Genomic DNA, 27,901 nt, shown 5'->3' with positions numbered 1-27,901 from the left:
GAAAAGTGCCCTCCCCCTCCTGCCCCCAGCAGACAGGAGCCGACTTGAGCTGTTCTGAGGTTTGCAAATGAGGAGCAGCTCTGCCGGGGAGGCCCGTGGCTCCTGTCGCTGGCTGGCCGGAGGGAGCTGAGCCAGGGAGCTGGGTCTGGATCTCGGGGAGCAGACAACGGGAAGTTGTGGGGATGGTCAGGAAGGTGCCTTTTCTTTTGTGCACTGGGCAACATGAAGACTTGCCATGTTTGGTGTGTTTTGGAAGTTAAAAAACAAAGTTTCACAAACCCCTTTTGAGTTGCCGTGATACCAGTCCCTTCCAAACAGTGTGAGTTAGCCCGGACCTGGGTTGAAAGGTGTGTAAAACCTTTGGAAGTTGCCTCCTTAACTAATCCATTTGTTTTCCTTCCGCCCAACAAGTGGTTGGAGGTGTGGAAGTGCGTTCTGAGGAGTGTGTGAGTTCACCTGCCAGCCAGGCTGCCCTGTCAGGCTGCCACACACGGTGTGTCCCCATCTCCCGACGGCCAGCACACAGGTTTAAAAATTGAGCCTTATGTAACAGATTGGAGCAAACGTTTGGTGTTTGCCAGTGGTCTGACAAAGAATTTCTGCAAATTAGGGCAGGAGGCCTCCATGGGGAGCCTTTGCCGTAGCGGGATAGGCTTGGCTGCTGTGAGGAACTTGCCAAAGATTTGTTGGTTTTGTTTTAATTTGGTACGTTGCAGATAGGGATGTTGTTTGGTCAGTGTTTTATCACTCCTGAGCAGCTTTGGGGTGCTGGGAGGGTTGTGGTGCTGACTGGTCCAACACCAGCATGTTCAGGTCTGCGAGAACTTGAGATCTGGGGAGCCCCCAGCCCTCCAGCCCCTCAGTCTGGAGAGGTGGCTGCCCTTTTGTGCATTAGGATTTGATCTCCTCCTTGTTTGCTGACAGCTCTGTGAAGCCTTATAAATCACTTAAAAATCACTTGTGTGGGTCCTTTGCCAAAGCAGCAGCTGCTCTGCTTTGCCCCTGCATCCATGGGGTGCAGCCGGTGGTGGTTTGCAGGGCAGACCTTGTGTCCAGCAGCTTCCCTGGGCACACTGGATGGAGCTGTGTGCTCTGCCCTTGCAGCGTGGTGTGTGCTGGTTGCTCTTGGTGCAGCTCCTGAGTGGAGGAAGCGAGCCCTGGCAGCTCAGCAGGTTCCTGGGTGCCGCTCTCTGGAGCGGCTTCACAGTGCCCCTTGTTTTGTATTCTGTGTCAGAGCTCCTGTGCAGCCTGGGTGTTGTCAAAACTGTTAATACGGGAGTGACTCAGCGGATCAATGGGAATGACATGAGGGCTGTGCTCATGGACAATCAGTATTCCCCTCCCCGGCTCCAGCCCCACTGGGCTGGAAGACACAACGTCTGAGAGCAGCTGCCAATAAACATCTTTGCTGGACTTGGGCCTGGCTGTGCTCTGGAGCTGTCTCCCCCTGCCCACCTCCCTCCCTGTGGTTTTCCCAGCTAGGAGGAGCTGGGATGAGCAGTGCTGGAGCAGCGCTCCTGTGCTTGGCTGGTGTGTGCCTTGATCGGGGCCCAGCTGCAAGGCCCAGGCCCTGTGCCCTACCCAGGGTGGGTAGGAAGCTGTTTATCTCTGCCTTCAGACAGGAACTGCAGCTCCACGGGCACTGAAGGCTTGGTGGAGGGATGAGGGAAGCCTCAGGTGAGCAGCAAGCCCTGATGTGCTGTTGTGGGGTGTGCAGGAGAGCTGCAGCCCCTGGGCTGGGGAGGAGATCCTCCCCTCGCTCAGCAGGGCCGGGCACTGTGGGGTTTGGTACCAGGGGGCAGTGGCTTGGTTTGCCCTGTGCTCCTCCTGTGACTTCCTGCTGCAGTTTGAGGAGTCAAACCCTCTTCCCTTGCAGTGCTGCTGAGCAGGCACAGGCTTGGGTGCCAAACAGGAGATTCCTTCGTGTGTTTGCCATGGCTTTTTGCTGAGAGCCTGTGGGAACAGCTCTGCCCACAGCCCTGTAATTGGGCTCTGACTGGGCAGACGTGGCTCGTTGTGGGTGCAGTGAGAAGCTGTGAACCTGAGCCTCCTTCCTTGGCCATGCCATAGTGTGACCTGGAGTCTGCTTTGGTCCAGCTGTACCCTGTGAGCTGGGAGGGCAGGGAGGGGAGAGCAGGTTCCAGCAGCTCTTGGGGTCTGCTGGAGAACGGTTCATCTTCCTCTTAGAAAAGTTGTGTGAATAATTTTGGAGTTTCATGAGAGGCTGTTTCTACTTCCTGCTGGCAGTTGCTGTCTCTGGTAGATTTGTCGCTGTTAGAGGAGCAGCAGTTTTGGTTGTGAGGGAGGTGAAAAGGTGATTTTCTGCTGGGGCAGCTGAGTGTGGAGCATCAGAGTTCTCTGTCAGGCTCCCTGATTCACACCAGCTGCCCTCCTCCTCCTGAAGAATTCTAAATTCCTGCCCAGGCTGTAGCCCCGCAGCCCTTCCTGTGGGCAGCCCCTCCCTTGCGTGTTACATTTGATGCATTATTTCTAATAACTGGCTTTGAAAAAGCAGCCTGTGCATCAGGAGCTGGAGGGACTGGACAAGGAGGAATGCCTTTCCCCTGACAGAGGACAGGGTTAGGTGGATGTTGGGAAAGAATTCCTGGTTGTGACAGTGGTGAGGCACAGGTTGCCCAGAGCAGCTGTGGCTGCCCTGTCCCTGGGAGTTCCAAGACCAGGTTGGATCAAGGAGCACCCTGGACTAGTGCAAAGCATCCCTGGCCATGGCAGGGGGTGGAACTGGATGAGCTCTCAGGTTCCTTCCAACCCAAACCATTCTGTGATTCCATTCCGAGGTGTTGGAGCACACCCCTGCCTTGTCTGTCCTACCCTGTCAGGTTCCTGGGTGACCCCTGTGGTGCTCGGAGCTATGACCCCCTGCACACAGGTCCCAGCCCGGCGGGGGCAGGAGGGAGGGTGGTGCAGTGGCTGTAAAACCACAGGATGTCTCTGCCTTCTGCTCACTGCGTTGGGAGCACGGCAGCAGCAGATCAGCACCCACGATGAGCCCTGTGCGGTGTAGGAAATGGCTCTTCAGGTAAGCTGAAACTTCTAGGTAAGGCTTTGCAGGGGGTTTCAAAATGCTTCGTGGAGCAAGAAGTCTCTGGTTTCATCCACTGCCCACAGTAAGGAGAGTTTGCTCCTGCAGTAGAGGAATTCAGTTAGTTCTCTAAAGACTTTAAATTGGATTCTTTGGCTCCAGCGAGATGGTGGATAGAAGTTGACTGTGTCTCCAGGAGGATCTCACAGTGTCTGTGGAGTCTGTGTTCTGCTGGGAGGTTGGTGGCAGGGACCTTTCCAAGCACTGCCCTGCTGACACCTTCCCCATCAGGCCCCCAGCACTCAAAATGCTGCGGCAGAAACATCCTCACCCCTAGGAAACGCAGGACTTGAGTGGTGACAGTGAAACCACAGTCCCGTCTGTGGAAGGCTTGCGCTGAGATGGTGACATGGGGGAAGCACAAAGTCCTGTCCAGTGAGGTCCAGCCGAGCTGGGCCCGGGCTGGGGAAGGGTCCCTGTGCCACAGGCCGGGATCTCGGCTTCCCCCCAGTGAGAGCCCTGAGGCAGCAGAAACGCATCCACTGGTGTCTGGGTGCTCTGAAAGAGGGCTGGGCAGTGCTGTGTGTTTAGTGCCTGCAGGGCAGGGGTGGCAGTAAGTTGGATGTGAGAGCAGGGTTTGGGATGAGCAATAAACTGTTGCCTTGGAAATAAGGTGCTTTTGGCCTTCCAGGGTGCTGGAGCACCGGGCGTCTGGAGGAGAGGAGCGTTAATTTTTGAGTCATTCATTTTTACATGTCCACCAAGCAAAGAATGTCCTGTAGCCCTTTGTTACTTAATGTTATGTAATGCTTTTTAATGAGGCAGGCCTGGCCTTTGCTTTCCCAGTGGTGAATGAGACAGTTGGCAGGTGATGCACGGGCTTTGTCACCCTGAGAGGGATGTTCTTAAGTCAATAAACAGGAGTTAAGGTTGAGCTTGAACTTGGATTTTGTGCAGCTTTCCTTTGGAGGAGCTTTGCAGCCCTGCAGCTGAGCAGCTCTGTGCAGCAGGAGCGGTGCTGGGGGGGGGTGTGGGGGTTCCCTGGGAGCACAGCCAAGACTTTGGGGGTTTATTCATTTTCCCAGGCTGGGGGCTGCAGAGTCTTGCTAAGAGGGGCTGCTTGGGTGTGGGTGGCTGAATGATGGGTTCAAAAAGGTCAGTGGAAATCTAATTTAAACCCGAACAGAGCTGTGTTTGTGCTACAAAACCTCTATTCTTGCAGACTCTGTCCTTGCCCAATGTTTTCAGGTAAAAAAAATCATGCTGCTTTTGAGGTAGCACGGAGTTTCAAACAACAGAGCAAAAAACCCTTTCTCTTATCCTTTTTTTAGCAGGGACTGTTGGCAGTGATGAAGTTTATACTCTGCTTGGTTTCCCTGGTTTGATGCGGGGAGAGGATGGTGCTTTCCAGCAACTTCTGTGCCGTGTGTGTGGGTGAGGGGCAGGCTGAGGTTCTCCTGGAATCCCCTCGCCCCCAGCTCTGCCGATTTCCCTCATCCCGAAGGCGATGCTGGTTTGAGTCAAAGCCTGGCTTTGGTGTTGCCAAGTACAGGGAATGTTAAGGAAGGACTCAGGTGCTGGGAGCAGAGGTGGGGTCCCTGTGCTGGAAGGGGCTGCTCGGAGCCGGGAGCTGAAGAGCAGCGGTCGGTTCTGGGAGTGTGGGGTCAGTGCACTGTGGGAGGAGGAGCTGTTGGTGCTGACAGGTACAGGCTGGTCTCTGCCTTGAGCCTTGGGAATTCCTGCTCAAACTTGCTGGAGCTCGTTGCTCCATGGGCTTCGGTGGCTGGGGAGGGAATAGGAAGTGCTCGGAGCTTTACCATTTCCTCCGGGGTGACTCGCAGCTGGTTTTAAACCCACACAGTTTTCAGAGCGGTGTCTGCGTCATCAGGGGCTCTCACTGAGAGGTTGTCAGAGCCCCCAGCAGATCCCCCAGCTTGAAGTGCCATCCTAAGTGTCTTGGGGAGGAATTAGAGAGGAATTCCAGCATAGCAGACCGGCAGAGCTCTCCATCTCACACAACAACGGGGGATGTTGCCAGGGAGCACCTCTCCACTGCTCAGTCCCCCTCCTGCCTCCCAGGCCTGCTCAGAGCGGGCAGAGCTGAGCAAGGTGCTCCTGGCCTTACAGGGTCCACTGGAGAGCGAAAGGGAAGCTCACTGAACACACCCCATGCTGAATTTAGTAGGGTATAGGACAAACCCTGTGAGCGTGGGTTGATGTGTAGCACATCTGTCCCATGTAACCTTTCTCAGGGATGAGGTGTTTTCTGGAGAAGCAGTGGGCAGACCCCTGGTGTTGAGCAGACTCTGGTTTGGGGTGGTTTTGGCAGCGGCTCTTTGGGACCTGCCTGCAGTGGGGGTGATGGAGCAACCCCTCCACTCGGGCTTGGATCAGCAGCATCTGGACATCACAGAGCTGCTCTGAGGTGCTACAAACCCAGCTCTGCAGGGCTCTGGCTGCAGAGTCACAACAGCAGCTCTGCTCCCCTGATCCATGTGGAAAATGCCCACGACATCCCAGGACCTGAGTGCTGCCAGGCTTCAGGTGTACTGACTTCAGTGCAGCTTTCTTTTTCCTCCTCATCCTTCCCTCTCCCTTTTATTGTGCTGCCATCTCTCTGACTGCTCTCCTACCTTGCTGGGCTGTTTTCTTACAAGAGCCAGCATGTCTGTCAGGAGCTGGGCTGCCTGCAGAGCGGGAGCAGCCTGGAGCATCTTCAGCGCTGAAGAGCTGGGCATGGCTGGATGGAGAGGTGGGCCCCTTTGGGAATGCTGGTGGTGCAGCCAGAGGCAGGGAGGACAAGGTGTGCAAATGCCCTGGATGGCACCCACGGTTCCCAGCAGGTCTTTTCCAATATCTCTCTGAGGATATCTAATCACAGACCTGGAAATGAGGCTCAGGCTCATTCTGTGCCCGGTGCAGAGGATGCACTGCAGCAGCCTTGGCTGGGTGACAGCAGACACCCAAAGAGTGAGAAAGCACGAGCAGGGACAGTTCCACTGCTGGTTGTGGTGCTGGCAGGGGACTTGCAGAGCCTGGAATCTGACTTCTCCCAGGAGAAGAGTGTAACGCTCAGTGCTTTGCTCCTATTTCTGTTCAGAGCCAGAAATCAAAGTCCAGAGCGGTGCTTCTCCAGCCAGAATCATTGAAAGGCACTTGCTGTTGTTTTAGGGCCAATATTTAACTTGTGCCTTCCATGAGGAATGCCTGTTAGACTCCAAATATTTGCCTTAAGGAGGAAGTTTGGGAGAGGAATGTCTGGTGCTGGCGGGGAAGCAGGAGGGATTCAGGAAATGAGTTTAAGGCTGTGCATGTCCAGGTGTGTGTGGCACAGCCTGTGTTCCCTCTGGCACGGCCCTCGCAGGTAGGAGGCAGCTCTGGCTGAGCCGCGGTGCGGGAATGGCTGGGAGGAAATGTTTGTGTGCTCCAGCGCTGGAGCACAGGGCGTGTCTGCTCCCTCAGCCCCAGTCCTGCGCTGCCAAGGGGATTTAAAGGCATAGGCTGGGAGCTGCTCTGCAGCTGGGGCTGGTGTGGGCAGCCGGGCTGAACTTCCCGATAAAAGCAGCTTATCAGAAAAGAAATGCCCTGCTGCTTTTGCTTTCACTGTGGTCTGATGGCAGGTGTTCATTAGCTGTGAAATCCTCTGCAGTGGATCCTGCTAATGAATGGCAGGATTTCCCATTGGTGACGTGCTCATGGCTTCTCCTCACCTTTCAGTGAGATCCTTCACCTTTCTGTGTGATCCTTCTCGCAGGGTGCCCCAAGCAAGCAGGTGAATCGTGCTGCTGGTTCAGTGCTGAGCTTGTCCCACGTTTCTGGGAGAGCAGCTGAACGGGGCTGTGTGCTGGTGTGTGTCAGAATTTGGGTCAGGGTACGGTGGCATCTCAGGCTGCATGGGCTGGTTTTGTGATGTGTGAGGACATGGTGATTGAGGGGAGCCTGATCCTCTTCCAGCCCCTCTCTGCACACAGGGCAGGTCAGGAATTCTGGGTCTGGCTGGGAAGTCTGGGCTTCCTTAGCTCCCTCCTAACCCTCTGCCCTGACTTGTCACGCTCTGTGCTGTTGATCGGGTGGTTTTGGCCGGGCTTGTCTGTTTTATGCCTGGATACAGAGAAAACATGTTTCCTCTTGAAGAAAAACCAAAGGCACGCTGCTCTTTGCAAGGGGACGGCTTTGCCTGGGCTCCTGTGGGCAGAGCTCAGCGTGGCTCTGAAAGGTTGAGAACTTCTTTGTTCCAGTGTAGCAAAGGACTTGCAAGCAGCCCTTGGGCCCATCCTGAGGCTGTGCCAAGGAGAGCCAAGCCCAGCCAGAGCATGGCTCTGGCTCTTAGTCATGGCTTTGGTGCTGGGGAAGCAAAGAGGCGTGAGAGCCCCATCCAGCTTGGAGGATAGTGGGATGCTGGGCAGCTGTGGGAAGTCTTGCTCCCGTTCCATAATGAGAGTTGATGGGTTTAGGCCCGCAAATTGGCTGCCTAATGAATGAAGGAGCCAGGGGAGCTGTATCCTGTCTGCAGGGGTTGAAAGAGGTGATGTGAACTAGAAACATGAGTAATTAACTCAAAAAAAAAAAAAAAAAGAAAAAAAAAAGGAAAAAAAGGAAAGGTTGGGGTTTTGAATGGAAGTGTGTAGTAGAGGAGGGTGAACGTGTGTTGGCTGGGATTTCTGGGACAAACCAGAGAAGTGAGAGCCCAGAAATGAGGGAGAAAGGACAGTCTGTTCGTGCAAATAATGTTCCAGGTATTAATAGCAGCAAGATGAAATGGGTCCTCCTGGGGGTATATCCTACATGTTCCCTCATTGGAACGATCCCTCTGATTTTATAAGTTAAGCCCTTTGTGCAGGGTTGAAAGAAGCAGGTAAAGGGAAGGGAAGAACCAGCAAAGCTGCACTGGATGTACCTGTTTGAGAGAGTCTTTAGGATGAACCCCTTGAAAGATTCCTTTCCCAGTGCACAGCACCCCCTCTTCAGCTGTAGCCAGTCCTGTGCTCTTCCAGTTTCAGTCCTGGCCTTCTCATCCACTGCAAAATACACACAGGTGTGGGACGAGGGAAGATGAGAAAAAAACCTGTGGAATGTGCCTTTCTGATGTGGAGGTCAGTGCAAACCAGACCAAATCCTTGATCTGCAAAGCTGTCCCGGTGCTTAATAAAGGGTTGTGAGGCCGATCCTCTGTGTGAGGGGTGGAGGAGTGAAAAGATCCTGCACAGCTTGTGGTGTGACTGGGATGCTGGTCTCTGGTCCCTCTGTTTTGAAACTTAGCCCTCCCTCCAAGCCAGCAGACTGGGTGCTTGCCAGGCCTTAGGAATTCGTCCCAGTTACTCTCCAGTTAGTTGGGAATCGCTGTTCTCTATCCCCTTTTTTCTCTGAGATCACAGATGCTTCCATGCCCATCTGTGAAATAAGCAGGTCGCTTCCATACCTTTGAGGGGTTGCAAGGAAAACCGAAATGGATTGAGCTGCTGATGGTCCTGTAATAGCGGGGGTGGGACGATGAACGCCTCCTGGATCGCTTGCTGCTTCCCTGAAGATGCTGCTGACTCTTGCACGGAAGCTGATGGATGTTGTCACGCCACAGAGCATCCCTCTGCCCCAGTTATTCCAGGAAAGATTAATTGTATGGTGCTACTCTTTCCTCCTCGTGGCTTGGGCTGCAGTTCCTGCCCGTGGCCCTGGACTGCTGTCCCTGCTGGGGAGGAGAGCTGGGCAGCAGCAGGGAAGTGGTTTTGGCATCTCAGCACTCAGAATTTGACAGTTCTTTGGGGAGAGGTTTCCTGGGTAGCCCCCCTGGGTGCTTACCTTTCCCTCCCCCTCTTGTCCCGCCCAAATCTGTATGGTTTGGCAATCATTTGAGGGGAAATGTGTGGGGCTTGGAGCAGCTTCAGGAAGAAAGCGGAGGGAAAAATGTGGGACAGCTCAGCTTGGCAGAGCTGCAGCTCTGACACCCAGAGATGGAAACAGCCCTTGTCACCAGTGGGAATGACATCCCTTCCACCCACCCTGCTCCGAGACTCTCCAGGACAAAGGGACTGAGCTGGTGGTGCTCCCCTTTCTGTGTGACTGTAGGAGAGGTGAGGAGGTTGTGATTAACTGTGCTTTGGTGATTGAGGAGATAACTGGATCCAGGCACCCCTTTTTTGCTCTAGCTTGCCTCACAAAAGGCCACCCCAGATCTGCCAGTGCAGCTGCTTCCTAACCTGGTTCTGTCAAGAGGATATGGGTTAAGGGAAAAAAAAAAAAAATCCTACAATTAAAAGTGTTTCTGCCAACCCAGATCCTGCTGACAGAAAAGGGGTTGGGAGCGCTACACATGACAGGAGGCCAAGCAGATCTGTGCAGAGTGACAGTCCCCAGATGGCTGAGGAGCAGGGAACCCTGCTGGCACACACAGCTCTCGCCATCGCAGCGCTCAGGCCTTTGGCAGCCAGGCTGGAATTGTTCAGAATCCGCTGAGTTGGAGTCTTTGTGGGTCTGTTTCCCCCTTTAAACTGGAGCTGGTGTGTTTGTGGCTCATTAAAAACCTCTTCTAGAGTACTCAGCTCACCCCATTCCATGTGGGATGAGTAGCTATCCCATATCTTGGAGGTGGGAGATGAAACTGTGGTTTTCATTCCTCCAGTGCTGCGTGTTGTCTCTGCCTCTTCCTCCCCTGGTCCCAGGCAGGCTGGGAGGGAGCCCTGTTGCTTGAGGTACTGGGCAGATCTGTGTCACAGCTCCTGCTGAAGTGATCACAGAATCCCAGAATCATTTAGGCTGGAAAAGATCCCCAAGATCGAGTCCAACCTTTGACCAGTCCCCCTGTTGTCACTCAGCCCGGAGCACTGGGTGCCCTGTCCCCTTTCCTTAAACACCTTCAGGGGTGGTGACTTCACCATCTCCCTGACAGCCACTTGCAATGTTTAACAGCCCTTGTTAACAAGAAATTCCTCCTGCTATCCAGCCTGTGGTGATGAAGGTGACAGGTTCTCTGGTTTCTCAAAGCCACCCAGGGGAGCTTTGGCTCTCCTGTCAGGAGCTGGTTGCTTTTCCACACAGAATTCCCAATCCCTCACTGGGGCTGCTTGGAGCTGCTGGACTGATGGATGGCACCTTCTTCTGGCTGAGCTTTTGGATACCCTGTGAGTGCCCCCAGTGGCTTCCCAGCTCTGCACTTGGTTCTCTGGGTGGCACACAACAGCTCACCCTCCCAAGTTGTTGGATTGGGCGTCCTTCCTTTCCCACACCTCTGTTGGTGACAGCCCTGGAGTGGCAGAGCTGGGTGGTATCTGTCTATCCCCTGGCAGGAGCAAAACAATTCTTAAGAGGGGGTGGTTCTCTGGGGTGGCACAGGTCAGGAGGAGGAGGAGGGAATTGCTGGCTGTAGGCATCTGCTCCGTCCACCTCCTGGAAATGTGAACCAGGAAACAAATCTGAAACCAATCTGGCAATCCCCAGGTGAGGCCTCTGACCCGCTCCTGTGCTGAGCTGGGTACTGCCCTGAGCCAGGTTACTGCTGTGTGCCCAGTTACTGCCCTGCCTGGAGAAGACCTGTGGTCAGGGCCCCATCCCTGCAGGTGACCTTAGAGGACACAGCAGCTTTGGGGGACTGGGCTTTTCTGCCCCTTCTGCCCCTGCTTTGTGTGTGACATATGGCAGTGTTGTGCCTCAGTTCCCCCTTCTGTAATGACACTTCCTTTGTGACCTACTCTGAACCAGCTGCAGCCAGGAGCAGTGTAAGAGCTGGGAGGGCATTGGTGTGGAAAGCCCCTGGAGCCTGTGACGAGGGACACTGGGAAGATAAGATGGTTAATGCTGCTGCTTGGATTGTTTCCCAGCCTGCTGGGAGAGAAGGAGGTTTGTGTCCAACCCCGAGAGCCATATGGTGTGGGATGCCATCGCAGGAGAGCGGATGGGGTCTCTTCTGGGGCGTCCCACCTGGTGTGTCATGTAAAGAATTTGCAATGGCAGCGTCCACACCTGATGTCATCTGTTCTCCCTGGTGACCTGGACTCTCCCAGAACAGAGGGGGTTTTCTCATGCATGGCTGCTTGGAAAGCTGTGGCTCAGATAAGACAAGGCAGTCTGCTGTGGCTGTGCAGCAGCTTGGGCTGCGGGGATGTCCTGCCCTCCAGAGATGGTGATTTCCAGAAGAGTGAACGTCACCTGTGTCCCTGGCACAGAAATTGTCAGGCTGGTGCAGTGTCCTGATGGTATTCCTGATTCCTTGTCTGGCCTTCTGTGTTGGGATTCCCTTGCCTTGCACACGAGGAGACCATGCAGACAGAGTGGAGGGAGTGGTTTTGCTCATTCTGTGCTCATTAGAAGCTGCAGGGAAGGGAAATGGAACCACTTCTAGTTCTCAGCTAAATTTTCATCTCCTTCTCCCTTGAAGTTGGGAGCGAGCTGGGATACCCTGGGTTGTTCAGTGATGTTCAGCCATTGTGCTGTGGGGAGGAAAAAGTCCTGAGTGTGTCACTGTGGTGTCCCACTCCTTGGGGGGGACAGTGCTGGGCTTGCCTGTGCTGGTTTTCAGTCAAGTTCCTCTGCGGGGAGGAAAATCTCTTCCAGGTGGATGAAAGGTTTTCAGACCCAGCTTGGGCTTGGAGGATGAAGGGAAGGGAGACACATGCATCCAGAAATTTGCTTTTGTTATGGCAGAGTGTTGGGAAACGTCTCTTATCCTTCGGAGAACAAATGTTGATCCCCTCACCGTGCCTTCCACTGATCCTTCGCAATTCCAGGAGGAGCACATATGGATTTGAGGCTGTGAGATCTCTGAGGACATCCTTGCATGGATTCTTCCTCCGTTCTGCACGTCTCCCACCAGCTGACAGCACTCCCTGTGAGACAGTGCTTGGATGGCCCCATCATCCCGTGTCCCGCTGCTGCTGCTCCTGGCCCGTGGGATGCTGGCGTGGGTCACGCTCTGGAGGCAGAGCTGTCCCACGAGGAGCTCTCCCACGGCGTGTGGGGCTCATCCCACCCCACCATGTGCTCAGACCCTCTGACTCATGTGCACCAAAACGCCTCTGGAGGCTCCTGGAGCCTCATCCTGCCGTGACGAGGTTGGATGTGGATCTGCCCGTGGGCAGTGTCCCTCTCCAGAGATGCCCGCGACACTGGCAGGGTGGCTCCCGGAGGAGAGGGGGTGGCTGGGAGGCAGGGCTGGCTGGGGGGAGCAGTGCTCCTCCCGGGAGTCCCATGGGACAGGGAAGGCCATGACTGAGGGTGTTGGGGGCTGCAGGGGGTCTCAATCCTGGCTGGCTGAGAGCTGCTCTCAGCTTTCCCATTCATGGGAATTGATAAAGGAGTTGATAAAGCTGTGTCAGCGGGGAGCTGTTGTGTCATGCACTGGCTGCACTGATGGCTGAGGGTCCAGGGCTGCCTGCCAGGGGTGGTGGCTCACTCTGTAGCTTGTGGCAGTGGGGTGACAATGGCACTGCAGCCCCTCCTGGGGCATTCTCTGCTGTGACAGTGCCTGCTGTCATGTCCTGCCTCAGTTTCTCTCCTCAGGGGCCTGTGGTTGCATAAAGGAGGAAGCTTTTGCTGTAGGGCCTTTTCAGTGGGTTGTAGTGGAGGGTGTGGACCCTGCTCTGCGTTTAGTGCACGGAGAGAAGCAATGGCACCATACACAGCGTTGTGTGTGTGATGAGGCTTTGTGATGGACTGGCCTTGTGGTGATGTTTGGGCTGTCCCAGGGAAGGGAGAGCAGAATGCCTTCTCATCTCCCTGCTTTCCTGGGAGGAACTAATTTCATGGACTGGGATTTGGAGATCTCTGGTAGTTTGCTGTTTCAACCATCTGACTTGGCACCAATGTTTAAATACATGTGCATGCTCTTGTGTATTACTGAAAATTCAACAGAGGCAGGGAAGACCCTGAAGTTTAACAACAAGCAGTGCAGAGTGGCCTGGATACCAGGCTGGTAAACAAGCCCATCCCAGTGTGTTGGGAAGTGGATAGCCACTTGGCAAGACAGCTGCCCTGGTGAGGTGTGTTGGCAGTGCCAGCTCTGTGCTGTTCTCTTTGGGTCCCTGTGCCCACTGGCTCCAGGAGATGCTGAGCAGGTAGGCTCAGGATCAGCTCTCGGATGGGCACATTGTGGCCTCACAGCTGCTGCAGCGTTCCCCTCTCTGCTTTGCTGGGCCATTATGAGCCAGAGGCATGTTCCTCTGATTTTTCCTCCTGCTGCTGCCTTCATTTGTACCTGCTGTTCCTCCGGGCGTGCTGTCAAATCCTCTTGCAGCAGGTTGTCCCTAAGCCTTGTCCTTTAGCTGGGCACATCCTTCAGTCCTTGCCTGGAGCTCTCTGGAGCTGAGAGCTGCCCTGGCTGCAAAGGAAAGGTGCAGCACATCTCTGGCTGCAGTGGAGGTGGGGAGAGAGCCTTCCCCTGTTCTCCCTGGGAAACTGATGGCAGCTCTTCTTCCACATCCATTCCCGGGCGTGCTGCCGGAAGTGCATTAAGATCCCTTATCAAGGGAAAGGCGAGCTGCGCTTCATCTTGTTTTTATGAAAAGTGTTGGCTTTTGTGGGCGTGGGAGTATTCAGGGACAGCGCTGGGGAAGAAGCATGCTGGTAGAGATGGTCTTAACCTTATTTCAGGCTACAGCAGCGCGGGAGGAGGTGTTCCAGCCTCAGATGGAAATGGAAGCTGTTGTTCCCAGCTGCTGGGTGAAAATTATCTATTTGTCTAGAAGCCGTTTTTTTCCCCACTGCCTGGTGACTGTGAAGCAGGCTGTGAGCTTTGGGGAGGGGAGGAGGTGGAAGGGGAACTTGGCCCGATCAGAAACCTGACATCTGAATTGCAGAGCTTTCTTGCCTGGTTCTTGTGGTCCAGCACAGCGACTGTCACGGCCAGACCGGTGATGTGGGTTATGGCGGTGATGAATTTGTGTGTTTGTGACACATGCAGAATCATACCTTTCACAGAAAGCCTTTGCAGGGGAGTCTTAGAGCTGCCATCTGAATCCGAAGGTAAATCTGCTCTAGAAAATTCCGTGGAGCTGGGGGTAGAGAGGGCTCAGCGATGCTTGTTCCAGCTGTGCTCATGCAGCTCCCATTCCTCATCAGCCAGCTGCCCATGGTCCTGCAGGACAGGCAGGCACTTGGATCTGTCCTTGTTCAACCTCCCAGGGAAGTAAAAGGGTACCTGAGCTGTCAAGACTGGGTGTTTTTCCCACAGCATCCAGTGGCAGAGGTGATGTGTGGGATAGGGCTGTCTGCCCCGAAGGTGCTGTGGGCTCTGTAGTCTGTGCTCAGCAGCTCTCCTTGGGCTTCTCTGGTTCCCAGGGTGAACACACAGAGATGTGACTCAGTGATTTGGGATACAGACAGTGCTTTGGACACCTGCTTGCAGGCAAAGCCTGTTTTGCAGAGAGTTACCGGGTGTGAAAGCAAAGCTCAGGTTTTGCAGGAGGTGAGCGCTGGGGACCTGCCCTTTCCCAGTGTGTCCGTCAGATCTGTCTGGGTTGTTCTGCTCTGAGACTTCTCAGATTTGGTGTCAGTAGAGCAGTCTTGGGTTTTATGCTCTGGGCATGAGTGGATTAAAAGCAATGTTGGGTCTCGACTAGAAAGGAAACCTTTGCAGGCTCCTTCCCAAGATGAGCATGCTTGTGGTAATGGATCTGTGCAAGAACTGGGTGGGATGGGACTGGTTGGAAAATGTATATATAAATGTATAGATGAGGGAGCAGGAGAAGCAGAAGCCATGGGATTGGTAAACATCATTTTGCTGGCCAACTGCTGTGGACTTTTGGAAGGCAGCTGGTTCCTCTCTGCAGCTCAGTTTTCCAGCAGCAGCATGGATTTAATTAGTGTCCGGTGTCTCCCTGGAGCTTGCTGCGTTGGGGGTGGATTGTCTCGTTTAAATGGAAAACCCCGTGGCAGAGCTGCCAAACGCAGCACATGCGAGGGGCTGAGGGCTGAGACCACTGCGTTGGGTCAGTGGCTGTGCGAGAAATCCTGAGAGGGTCCAGGTCCTGCCGTGGCGAGCGGGGGCTCGAGAGAAACGTCACGTCTTGGCCGGGGTGGCTGCGTGCGTCCCACGGAAACGCCGGAGCAGATGGGAAGGGATGAAGCACTGGGAGCTGGACTCTGCTGTCCTTTTAAGGTCTCCCAGCCAGAAACTCGGCTTTGTCCGTAGTGAACTTCCTTTCTTCCGGTGCTACAAACTCTGGCTTAGTAAAACCGAAACCAGTTTGACATCCTAACTGGCTTCTTCTGCGTTGAGCTGGTGAGATAGATTCTGCAGAATTGCTGCACAGGCAGAAAGCAAACCTGTGTCTTTGTTGTTCAGAAGGAGGTTTCCTGCTCTGGTTACCTGCCTGCAACCTGTGCCCTTCCTCTTACGGTAAGAACAAAGCAAGTTGCAGTTCCCCAGACAGAAATTGTCCCGTGTGAGCAGGGACACCACGGTGACGCTGGCACGAGCAGTGGGGCAGTGGGCTGGAGCTGGGTCGTTTGCTCATCTTGACACCTTCCAGCTCCATGCCAGAACTTTTCCTGGCCCAGCAGCCCCAGGGATGGCTGTTGCTGGTCATGGAGAAGGGATGGGAGCGGAAGATGATGGCAACATCCCAGAGGCATCATGGCAGGGCTGGAGGGGAAGGTGGGGGTCAGGTACCAATTGCTCCCTGACTCCCTCCTGCAGCCAGGGGTTTTGCACTCCCACCACCACAGTGCTCTGGTGTTCCTCCTGTTTCCAAACAATTGATCCTGCATGGGGACCATGGGAATGGGTCCCAAGATGGGCATGGCCAAGAAGTGAGAAAGGACTGCCCTTGGGCTTCGTTGGGCACAATTAGGTCAGAAAAGGTGTAAAAATGCAGACTCTTTTGTGGGGTCTGAAAAGTCAACCAAAAAGCTACTTCCTTTCAGGTCATTTCTCACAGTGCTGCCGTGTGTTTTCTGGATGATGAATTCTGTGGCTGGAAGTTTAAATTTGTGCCTGATGAACCCCAAAAAGGTGAATCAACTCTCTTGGGCACTTGGTTCATGGATGGGTTTGTCCGACTTGGGCTGGGTTTGTTATTTCCAGACTACTTTTCAGATACAGTCTTGTTTTAGCATGTGTGTATTTACTGTTATTATTTTTCCTAGAGAAGTATTTTCAGCTTTTTGCTTGGTTCCTGTGCTGCTGCTGAAATTTCCATCGTGGTATTTCCGGCTCCTTGGTGGAGCACAGTTTAATATTTTCCATCCAGGTGTAGCTGCTTTGGATGAGGATCCAAGGAAAAGAGTGAAATTGTGCATTGGGCTGGGAGTGAATTGGCAACTCATAGAAGTGAAGATGCTTCGTGAGGGATTTTTTTTTTTTTTTGTGGCTGCTAAGCGATTTAGACGTGTTTTTAATCTGCAGGCTGGTTTCAAAAACACGAAGAACTGGGTTGTTCGGAATTTGGATGTGAGGATCCAAGTTCTGCGTTTGAGCTGTCCAAAGCACATTGATTTCTTTCTGCTCATATGTGCAGGGAGCAAAAGTTCATCAAACAGTCCCACTCCTGTTGGCTGAAGAGGGGCCTGGTTCCTTCTCAGATATTTTTGGGTGCAAAATGACTCCTGCTGACCTGCTGCTGGAAAGCTGACACTGTGCACACGCATACCGCTGCCAGGCAGGGATTCTCCTCACCCACCCTGAGCGGTGAGAGTTTGGTGTGAGCTTCTCCAGCTGCTGCTCCAGGAGTGTTCTGGCACGTGGCTTGTGCAGCCCTTCTGTGCTCATCTTGAGAGCAGGAAATTTTTGGGTTAGGATCCCACCAGTGTAGGGAATTCACACCAGCTCTTGAGTGGTGCCTTGTGATTCCACTGGAAACTGAAAACTGCTACTGGTGGTTTGCCCCTATCTTTTACTTCTTTTTTAATTCTGATGTGTTTGGAGAGCAGTTTCAGTTTTGCTTCCACTCCCTTTAGGAGCTCTTGCACATGGGGACGCTGTGCCCGCTCTGGGTCCGTGGGCACACCCAGCTCACGGGCTGCAGGAGCATGGGAAGGTTGGGCTGGAATTTGAGGAACAGCTGAGATTTTGCTTTCAAGGCAGCCTGATGGGTTTGCATGTCACCTGGTGTCCTTTAGAGATCTCTGTGAAACCGCACACAAGTCATTACTGGGTGTGTTGTGAGTGTTTGTGGGTGAGACTCTGAGGTGGGAGGCAGGACCCCCTTCAGCAGGATTTCCCTGCTGCCTTGTTGAAACTCTGCTCTCCTCGTTGATACAGAGGGAATGGTGTGGCACAAACATGAAAAAAAAAAGATATTGAAAATTCATAGCAATCCATTAAAAAGCCATATTTGGGTTCAGAGGCTGGGGAAAAATAACTTTAAAACAATTTGGAGCTTGATTTGTTGTAGGTTAAGAGCTGACCAGAGTTCACAGTGTCAAAAGTCTCCTGGGGAAGGGAATAACCAGTAACAAGAGAACATTTCTAATTTAGAGGAAAGTTTAATAGACATGAGCTGGAAGAGGAAGCCAGAAAGAAAAATCCATCTTCTTCACAGCACAGCTGAACTCTAGGGAAAAAACCCAAATGCTTTATTATTTTTAAAATTATCTTTTTGACTTTTTTTTTTTCCGTCTTACGGTTTTGTGCCTTGGATGTTTTTATGGATGTGGATGGATACCTGGGTGCCACCCCGAGGTACTGGGGCTGACTGATGGCCTGTGCTGGGAGCAGGGCAGCACCTGCACGTGGTGACTTCTGTAGCTCTGACAGCTCGGCGCATTCCTGCCTCGCTTGCTGAAGTCGTTTTTGTTTGTTCTGTGTTACCGGTGCGGCTGGAGGTGATGCCGTGTCTGGTTGTTTGCTCTGAGAGTGGATTTATGTTTTTAATTCCGGCGCTGGGAGCGTTGTTGGCTGTGTCTGTCCCTGGGGCCGTGCAAGGGGACAGCCAGATCCTGGCCGTAGGGCTGGAGGTGCCAGGAGTGCCCTGTGCCTGCTGCTCTGCGAGCTGGGTGTGATCCTCTCTGCTCAGACACACTGTGCTCTCACTAAAGAGCTGGGAAACCAGGAAAGGAGGAGAGGTTTGGAACAAGGATGCTGGGATCATGTTGGATTAAAAGCTTTGCTGCCACAGTTCAGGGTTTTTGTGGGTTGGTTGTTTCTGTTGGTTTTTTTTTTTTCTTCCTCTGAACGCTAGAAGAAATTCTGGTAGAAACATTAGCCTTGGCTTTATTCTTGCCTTCTCTTCAAGAAAGAATTTGGATGGAAAAATGCAGTTTTGGATAAACAGCCCCTGCAGATTTCTTAACTGTAAATATTGGGGTGCCAGAGTGAAACTCCACTCTTTTTTTTTTTTTTTTTTCTTCTTTTTTTTTTGTTTTTCTGAGAAGGAAACCAGCCAGCACTGCCAGTGCTTCAAACACTCCTGGTGCAGTGGCCATGGTGACAGAGCTGTGTCTGCCGTGTCATCGGTGACTCAGCCTGGTGGCACCAATCTCTGTTTGGGGGATGAGGGACACCGTGGGGTCAGGGGTGGGCTGAGGGCCGGCTGTGGGGATCTGAGCGGTGGATTTGTGACCATTGGATGTTCCCTGTGTGTGGGCAGCAGCACAGGTGGGGTGGGTGGCTGTTCCTGTCTGGCGGGACACTTCTTTCAGTTCTGGGTTCTTGTCTCTGCGGATGCCTTGAAGCAGGCAGGGGGGGCTTGCTGAGCTCTCAGCACCGTTTAAAAGCTGAAAAAGAGCCAGACATCTCTCCAGGGGCCTCAGATGGAGGAGGCGGATGCAGGGAAGTTATCCCAGTGTAACAGGCGGAATGTGAAGGGCCGGGGACTCAGTACACTCCCAGATCACCGGGGGAGGGGTGGCAGAGCCAAGAGCTCTTAAATCCCTGGAGCTGAGCTGCGAGGCTCCCCGGGCTCTCGGAACGCGCTGCACGTTCCGCCCGGGTTCCCCGGTGCCTCTACATCAGCAGTTAAGTAACAAACTATTTAACAAGAGCTTCCTGTTGTGCTGACACCAACACCAACCTACAAAGGAGCAAGCGGAGTAAACAGAGCTGTGCTGGCTCCTGCCTCGCTGGAGGCTGGAGAAGGGGTTGGAGATCGGGAGGAGGCTGGGGTGCCATCGCTTCTGAACCCAACCTGCTGGGCCAGGGGTGATGTTCTTGTGGCTGCACTTGGCAGGAACTGCTGGGAGAGTGGCTGCCTCCAGGACTGCTTGATTTTTAAGGGAATTTCTGGGCTGGATAAAGGCCCCTTCACCCCTTTCCCTGCTGCTCCAGCTCCTCCCCAGGTGCTGTCCCCAGAGTGGTGCAGCCTATCTTCCATCCTGACAGGGTGAGCACAGCTCTCAGAGCTCTGGATTTGAGACGCTCACATCCAGAACTCCCATCTCCACCGAGTTCCTGGAGTTCCTCATTCAGAGCACTGAATCTCCTGTTTTCTTGAGGGATCCAGAGGAAATGGGGCCAGAACAAGGCAGTCTTCCTTTGCCATAAGGAATGTTCTACTGTCCTGGTAGGTTTGCTTGAATCTCCTGTGACTGGAGCTGTCATTAATGGAGGTCCAAGGTGGGGTGAGCTCTGGGGGCTTCACAGCCCCTCTGCCTCTCAAGCCAATGGAGGAAACTTCCTTGTGGGGTCAGGATGAGTTTTCTCCAACCAGCACATCCCATGTTCCTGAGTTCCAGCCTGTTCAGCTGCTATGCCCAGCTCGGAGGAGAGGTGCATGTCCAGGGGTGGAGGAAGCTCAGGAGATCTCTCTGGAGCCTGTTGAGTGGTCAGTTGGTTGATACTTGGCTGGATGGTCACACTCTGAGTGGAGACCAGAGACAAGTGGTGTTGGTCCTGGGACCAGTGCTGTTTTACATCTCTGCTGGTGACACGGACGGTGGGACTGAAGGTACCCTCAGCAAGTTTGCTGCTGACACAGAGCTATGTGGAGCAGTCACACGCTGGAGGGAAGGGATGGGGCATCCACAGGGATCTGGAGAGATGGGATTGTGCCAGACTCATGGAGTTCAACACGGCCAAGTGCAAGGTCCTGCCAGGGGCTGGGACAATCCAAGCACAAACACAGGCTGGATAAAGAATGGATGGAGATCAGCCCTGGGGACAGGGATTTTAATGGATGAGAAACTTGATGTGACCCAGCCTTGTGAGCTGGCATCTGGCTTGGCTGTGGCCATTGCAGGGCTCCTGTGGGAAGCCTGGTGAGGTTTTCCATGACCCCTGTTTTGGGAGACCTCTGTGTGGTGGCACAGCTCCATCACGAGCAGGGCTGGCTGCAGCTCTGCAGGCTGGGACGTGTGTTTAACAACAAACGCTTGCAGACATCATTTGGGACCATCTGTAGCTCACTCTTAAAGATGTTTAAAGACTTTGCTTTGTTTTAAGGCTTTTGATCCTCCTGTAAGCTCAGCCTCTTTAAGTTTTAGTATTTATTGGGATTTGGTTTCAGCTGTAAGTGTAAGGCCACTGGTTGCTTTTTGGTCTGGATTTTTGTGCTGGGAGCCAGCTGATGGGTCATCCTTTGGGACATCGGGGTATTCGTGATTATTTTTAGCCTTTAATTGGCAGCGATCTGTACTTGGAGCTGCAGAGTGTCAAGGGCCTTTCTCTTTGTGCTCTCAAGAAGCTTTCCTTTCTCTTTCATCTGGGTGCAGCTGTGTTTCCCTTCTGCTCACAGGGTGCAGTACATGGGGAAACCAGCTCCAAAAACCACCCCAAAGGCTGGTGGGGCTCGGGGAGCAGCCCCCGGGGATGCCGGCTGCTCCAGGACACCTGGGCTCTGTTCCAAGCAGCACCATGGACCTGCTCCCTGACCTTCACCAGGCATTTCCCTGCTCCAGGCCGCTATTTTTTCCTCTTCCTCCCCTCTTTTGTCTTGCCCCGTTTAGCTGTAAGCTCTTTCGGGCAGGAACACGGTGTGTGTGTTCATATAAAGGGCTGAGAACAATGTGCCCCAGATGGTTTGTACAAGTGCCTTCTCGGCAGCCACGGGGTTTCATTCTACAGGAAAGACATTCTTAAAAATACAACTCCTCAGCATCTTATACTTGCAAATGTGGGCAGGAACTTCCCGAGCCTTGATATTTTGGGCCAAGTCACAGAGACAAGGGGTAACACTAGAACTGCAGCTTTTCTTCTTTTAAGGAGAAAAACAACTCCCCTCAACCCCAATTCCCCTTCTCTCACCCTTATGTCTGCAGGAAAAAGCTTGTAAATGTGACTGGAGCGGCTCTGACCTGCTTAAAACCAGATGGCGAAGAAAAAGGACCCAATATTTCGACAAAAGCACTACGAACTCCCTCTCTGAGAATCAGAGGGTGTGTGGGCTTGCCCCCTTTTTATGGCGCTCCCAGTGCTTCTGATGTTCTGTTTTGGGGTTGCTGAGGCACTTGCACTTGCCTGCAGTTTGTTTCCCTTCCAGGATCCCTGGTTTGGGGCACTGGCACTGCAAACACCACAGGGCACTGCTTATTTGCTTTAAGGATACAGCTTGCTATGGAATTCCTTCTGCCAAACTTCAGGCCAATTCTTTTTTTTTTTTTTCCTTATTTATCCCACTCCCTCACAAAGAGAGAAACAAGTTTTCTTAGTCTCATCTTGCATCAGATTTGATTCCAGGCCAACAAATCCAGCCTAGAAGGTGCTTTCCTGAGGCTGCTTTCCTCGCTGTGACCTTTTGGGATAGGATTCCTGTGCAAAATGGAACGATGTGACATCATTTTTATCCAGGGAATCTTCCCCTATGGTGCTGCTGCCTGGAGAGGATGGGTCAGGTCTGGGTTCCTGTTGTACGTCCAAAGGCTGCTGTGTTTTAACAAACACAGGGGGTTTTTGCTCCAGAGCAGTGGGAGTCCTGGGCTTTTACCAAAAGTTTCTGTTTCTAATTAGGTTGTTCTCAATTTTAAAGGCCAGTGATCCCTTTATGGCTCAGGGTGGAAAACCTGAGCAGTCACTGACAGGTCCTGCTTTCGTCCCAAGGTCCAGGGAGCCGCTGTGTCTCCTTGGCGCTCCTGGGATGAGAAAATAAATTCCTCCCAGCCCTTGGCTCATCCACGGGGGAGGCGGTGGGCAGAGTGTGAGGGAGCATCACTTGCCCTGGCCTGACTCACATGGATGCGGTTCAGGGACTTCCTGCTGCTCTGAGTGCTCAGCTTGGGAAAGGGGGAATTGCAGCATGGCATTCCCAGCATGGGGGCTGGGCTGTGGCATCACTGGGTGTGAATCTGGCCCAGATGCCTGAAATTGGGGTTTGGAGCTGGGCCCCTCCAGGAGGGCTGCCCTGAGGCAGGACCAGAGTTGTGCTGTGCTGCTCCCTGCATTTGTCTGGGCTGGGCAAAGGCAGCACAGTCTCTCTGTGCTCACAGGAAACAGGATTTAATTTTTCCCTTCTGTCTCACTTCATTGTCTGAAATTCCCTTGCAGAGGCTGGCCCATAACTCTTCAAAGAAAATAATCCCAAGCGCCGGGGCTGGGGCTCCCTCGGCTCTGGCTGTCGGCCGCCTGACTCTGTGCAAACAGTCTGGGCCTGGAATCCCGTGGGACTGAGCATAAAGGTCTGATTCAGAAGGAAAAACAGGTTATGGAGCAGCAGGGCCTGTGCATCACCTCCTGCTCCGCTTTCCCAGCGTGTGGCTGGAGCCGTGTCCAGGGAAAGCAGCTCCCAAAGCGCCCGGCGAGAGCTGCCCGCTCTGGGAGGCCGTGGGGGAATGGCTCCCCGTGTCCTGTGGAGCTGGGAGAAGCATGAGGAGGTCGGGAGGGCAGCGCCATGTGCTGAACCCCGAGCGGAAATTATCGGGGGAGCGAAGAATGAGCAGGATGTCACGTGTGGGCCGTGCGCGCTCGGGGCCGGGGCAGAACAAAGCGCAGGGAAGCCCTGCTCCTGCCGCTCCCACCCCGCTTCCTGCTGGCACGGACACGCTGCTGGGGGGAAGGGAGCATTGGGGCAGAAGCCAATCCGTGGCTGCCCACCTTTGGGAGAGCTGGAAGGCTCCCCGTGCCTCAGTTTCCCTCGGCTGACGTGTGCTGGGTGCAGCAGGATGTGCTGGAGGTGGCCTCGGAGTGCCAGGCTGCTGTGCTCTAGGGATGCTCCAGAGGTGTTGGATGGAGGCTGGTGCCTGTGGGGCAGGAGGGGGCTCCCATGATGTGTGAAAGCCTTTTTCTCCTGTGCTTGAGCAGGCAGGTCCCACGAGTGGGACCCCAGCATTCTGCGCCTTTGGAGCAGCTCTGGTCCCTCCTGGAGAGCAGTGGCAGTGTGCCAGGATGCTGTGGAGAGTGAGGATTCGGTGTCAGGAGGGGCTGGGAGCGGGACAGCCCTAGGGGGCTCTGCTGCCCCTGGACCCTTAGACAGCCAGTCCTTCCCCCTGCTGAGCTCTGGCTTTGGTGTCTTTTTCCTTGGGGTGCTCTTAGAGCTCCCACATTTCCCTCTGTGCACCCTTGAGCACAAGAAGCTTTTTTTTGGTTGGTATTAATAGCTATGGAGAGGCAATAAAAAGTTTTACGGGGTTTGGCTGAGCATCAGAGCTCGCAGTGTGTTCATTTCCTGGAGCCGAGCGCTGCAGGGGGGATTTGCTTGGAGAACCCAGGGGTCAGCAGGAGTCTGCAGCACTGGGGGCTCTTGGGAGGCTTTCAGGGTGTCACAGGGGCCTGGAGAGGAGCAGAGGGAGGTGGGGAGAGGGAGAATGGGGCTGTGGGGAGGGTAAAGGATGGGGTAGGAGGTTGGCAAGGGTCAAACTGGCAGCAGAACCAGAGCGGTGGGGAAATGTTGGTGTGCGTCTCTCCCAAGGTGCACCCAGATCCTGCTTGAGCCTCTGTGCCCGTGTTTTGCTTCCTGACTGTCCTTCCTGCCTCCCACACTGGCATTCCTGCAAGGAGGGACCCAGCCTGACTTTCCCCCAGTGCAGGGAGTCCCACTCATGGAATGCTGGAGGGAGGGAGAGCGCAGATCTCTCGTGGGCACCTTGAGCACAGAGCGGGGCAGTGGTTCTTTTCATCCCAGTCTTGCGTCCAGGAAGAAACAAGGGGTTGGTTTGGCCTTGATGTTGGGCTGTTGTACCCAGTGAGGACAGGCAGCTGCACAGGGGTGTGTGTGGGCCAGCGTGGTGGAATCACAGAGTAGTTTGGGTTGGAGGGACCTTTAAAAGTCACCTCATCCAGCCATGAGCAGGGCTCTGCCCCAGGAAGCAGCTCCCTGGTTCAGGGGGCTCAGCTGATTCCTGCCTGTTTGTGGGAGCAGAGGGGAACCCAGATAACCCCACCAGCAGCAGGGGGCTTTCCAGCAGCCTCGCTGGGAGCACATGAGGCAGGCAAGGTGCTGCTCCCACGGGCACCATTTGCTCTGGCGAGTGTCAGAGCATTTGCCCAGGCTGCAGCCGAGGGCCTCACTCCCAGCTTTGCAGTTAAAATCAAGGTTGGTTGATAAGAGCAGAGCAAGAGGCAGTGGGATGTTAGTAAGTGCCTGTTTGCCAAGTGGGTGTTTTCTTCCAGCCACGTGGGCTCTGGTGGGCGCCCTGAGTGTGGCTGTTCCCCAGGTACCGTGTCCTGGGCAGGGCTGCTGGCACAAGAACCTGGCCCACCACAGAGGAGGCTGCTGCTGCAGTGGGAAGTGCTCCAGCTCCACTGGCCCCTGCCCCTGGATCCACAGGGACTCTCCCAGCCAGGTGAAATCATTGTCACTCCGTGGGCAGCCCCATGCCTGGCATGGTGTGCCCGTAATGCTGGGTTCAGGTGTCCTCTGCTCTTGGAGGCTCTCAGAGTCCTGGCTGGTGCCTCTGAATGGTTCCAGAAGCTGCCAGCAGCCCTCCCCTACAGGGACAGTTGTGTCCCCACATCACTCTTAGCTGGCTCCAACATGGAGACACTCATCAACCATTTCACCTCCAGCTGACTGAGGTTTTTTTTTTTTTAATTCATTTGTTTGTTTATTTAAACCAACATCTCAGGCACGGGGCACTGATGTTTATCCCAGCTTCTCTCACCCCTCAACTGTGGCACTGTCATTGCTGTAGGAACTATCTGTATGCAGGGAAGGTGCTGGAGGGGCTCTGCAGAGCTGGGAGCAAGAACCCAGAGCCTACAACCCTCTGTTGTCCTCTGCCTCCTCTTACTGATTTTCTCCCTCTCCTTTTCCACAGCTGGGAGACCGAGGAGCTGCGCTGGGAGGACCCTGTCTGCAGGATGTTCTCTCCACCAAAGAACTCCGTGTGACCAGCGACGATGACAGTCCCGGCAGGACCTTGGGAAGCACTAACATTTCAGTAGCCCAGCAGCCGTGGACGGCCTCTTCCCCCTCCTTCTCCAGACCCCGCCCTCCCACCGCTCACCGGGATGGTGTATTAACCAAGAGGAACCCTGCTTCTTTCCTCCTCACCCTTCCATTTTCGGCAGCTCTGGGATTTGTATGGCAGCAGCGTAACCGTGGAGAGGCCGGGGTATCACAAACTTATGGATTTTGATAAGAGAGGAGGGAAAGGGGAGCTGGAGGAAGGTAAAAGGATGTCCAAGACAGGTGGAGGAAGGAGTGGTCATGGAGGCCGAGGTGCTGGAACCAACTCGGGAGTCTTAATGGTGGGTCCCAACTTCCGTGTCGGCAAGAAGATTGGATGCGGCAATTTCGGGGAGCTCCGCCTAGGTGAGCAGGGTCATCTTTGTCCTCGCTGTACCCACTCGTGCTGGGACTGCCCTGGCATCCTCCTCCTGCAGTGGGAGGAGCTGGCACAGGCGTGGCGTGGGCACTGACCGCCCACACAGAGCTGAAGCGTTGCCCTTGCAGTGGCCCTTGTTGTGTCACAGAGGTTCCACTTCCTTAATCCTTTCACACTGTGCTTGATCTGCCAAGGCCCATCCCAGCCCCAAGGACTGATTGCAGAGGTGTTTCCCATCTCCTCCCCGTGCCTGTTGCTCTCTGGGTCTGTCTGTGGTGGTGGTGGCCATGGAGATCTTGGTGTACCCCAAAGGCAGGAACACTGCGTGAGGAATGATTCAGGAGATGCCACTGTGCTCACCAGGTCTCACCCCACTTGTGCTCTGGGTGCTGCCCTCCTGCTTGGGACAGGGGATGGAGCATGGGTGCCTGAGGGATGTTCACTCTGCTGGGACAAACATCTAGGGAGGAGAGTCCATGTTTTACCCAGGGTAAATTCTTCAGTTGTTCAAACTGGTTGTTTGAGAGACTCTCCTGAAAATCCTGTGCAGGACAGAGAAGGGGAGGAATAAAACCCAAGCATCTCTCATGGTCACTTCTGAACCGAGTTTATCAGGAAACTCCTCAAGCAGACTCCTGTTTGGAGGGTGGGGAGGTTGCTCCTCTCCCAGAACTGGGAATGTCCCTGGAGACCTTCAGCAAGCTGTTAACCCTTTGCTTGGCATCGGGCAGCTGGGCGTGGTCTGGCAGGGCCAGGCACCTCTGTGCCAGCAGCGCAGTCTGGATGTCTCCAGGAAGAGGCACTGGACGTGTGGGTGGAGTTCCTGCCAGCTGTAGCACTGTCCTTGGCTGTGAGTGCTTTGGGAAGGGGCTTGTGCTCTGGGCACAGGGAACAGGGTCATTCCCCAGTGCCTGTGACAGCCACAGGCTTTGTCCCTCCGTGATATTTTGAGCAGCGCCTTCTCAAACCGAGCTCTGAGCTAAACCTGCCCTGACCATGGGCCCGGGGAGGAGCTGTGGCAGCCCTGGCTCGGGTGGGGTCAGTTCCCACCTCCCTGTGTGGGGAGTTAATGTCAGCTGTTCCCGGTGTGCCAGACTGGCTGGTGCCAGGCTCACCCGTTCTGTCCCTGCACTTCCCGGCGGGATTGCCGCCTAATTGCAGGGCTGGGGAAATGCTCCGGTTCAAATCCAGCCAAGCAGTTCTCGTGTTCATCTCTCTCTCCTGGTGTCACCAAGAGCTCTGAGCCTTCCTCCAGACCCAGGGCTTGTGGAAAGAGAGGTACTGGGGGATTTTGCCGCACCAGCTGCTCCTTTCAGTTCCCCGGGTGGATCTGAACACTCCTGCTGCCAGTGCCTCCCTGCCTGGCCAGTGGACAGAGAGCCCTGGGCTGTGCAGGGTCCACCTGTGTCCTTGCACCTCATCTTCCGTGCTTGCAGCTGAGCATTGTGTAATTCTGGGTGAGCTGGATCCCAGGATCCTGCTCTAGGCAGGAGGCTGGGGCCGTGTCACTTTGCTGTGAGGATCAGTGTGGCTCCCCTGCCTTGGCCTCCCCCTCATTTTCCAGGGGCAGCAGCGAGGGGACACGAGTCTCACATGGATCTGAGGAATGTCTGTCAAACTGACAGTGAGGTTGCTGCAGGGACCTGGCAGCAGTTGGTTTGCTCGTGGCTCCGGGGACAAGCAGTGAGCTCTCGCTCCAGGGCTCCACAGTGGTCGATTCTCACAGTGGGAGTTTGTCCTTGCCACCAGCAAGAGAAGTTTCCAGTCCCTTCACGTGGCTTTTTTGCTCTGTCACACCCTGCAGTGCCTGGCCATAACATGATACAGGCCTGAGCACGAGATGTCAGCATGGCAGTGGAAGCCACAGCTATGTGGCTTCTCTCCTAAAATCACATTTTTCTTCCTTAGGTGTGCCTTCAAACTGCATCAGGGCTCAGGAATGCTTTCAGGATTTAGGGATTCCTCCAGCTGCAGATGAATGGCAAGGGACCAGAGGGCTCCTGCTGTGAAGCGGTGGCATGAGCAGGGATGCTCCCCAGCTCTTGCTGGGCACTCAGCTTTCCCCTGGGAATAGAGCCTTTAAAGCCTTGAGGGCTGAATTCTCTATTCAGCTCAGTATTGAAAACTGCAGCTCGGTGTTTAAAAGCTCCCAGATCTTTTTTGCCTTTTTTTTCTCTCATAACAAAGGCCTTGAGATCTTGAAAAAATATACCTGGAGGTGTACCTGACTCCTCCAGCCCCCAGTGGTGGGGATGGAGCAAGAGGCCATTGTCTTCCCCAAAAAGGTACCACTTTGCT

At 54.2% G+C, this 27,901-nt stretch overlaps 1 protein-coding gene across 2 annotated transcripts in view; it reads left to right on the top strand.

Moving 5' to 3' along the window:
• Positions 1-27,901, top strand: part of CSNK1G2 (casein kinase 1 gamma 2) — a 42,448-nt gene that overhangs the window by 737 nt on the left and 13,810 nt on the right. For both annotated transcript variants that reach the window (XM_040086932.1, XM_040086931.1), the window contains exon 2: positions 25,094-25,590. In XM_040086932.1, coding sequence (XP_039942866.1) covers positions 25,404-25,590 — 187 coding nt within the window. In that variant the 5' untranslated portion in view covers positions 25,094-25,403. The remainder of the gene's footprint in view (positions 1-25,093; positions 25,591-27,901) is intronic.

This window comes from Hirundo rustica, chromosome 26 (genome assembly GCF_015227805.2).
Source record: "Hirundo rustica isolate bHirRus1 chromosome 26, bHirRus1.pri.v3, whole genome shotgun sequence".
Taxonomy (NCBI): Eukaryota; Metazoa; Chordata; class Aves; order Passeriformes; family Hirundinidae; genus Hirundo; species Hirundo rustica.
The sequence above is the reverse complement of the archived record's forward strand: the minus strand, read 5'-3'. Positions and strand labels throughout refer to the sequence as shown.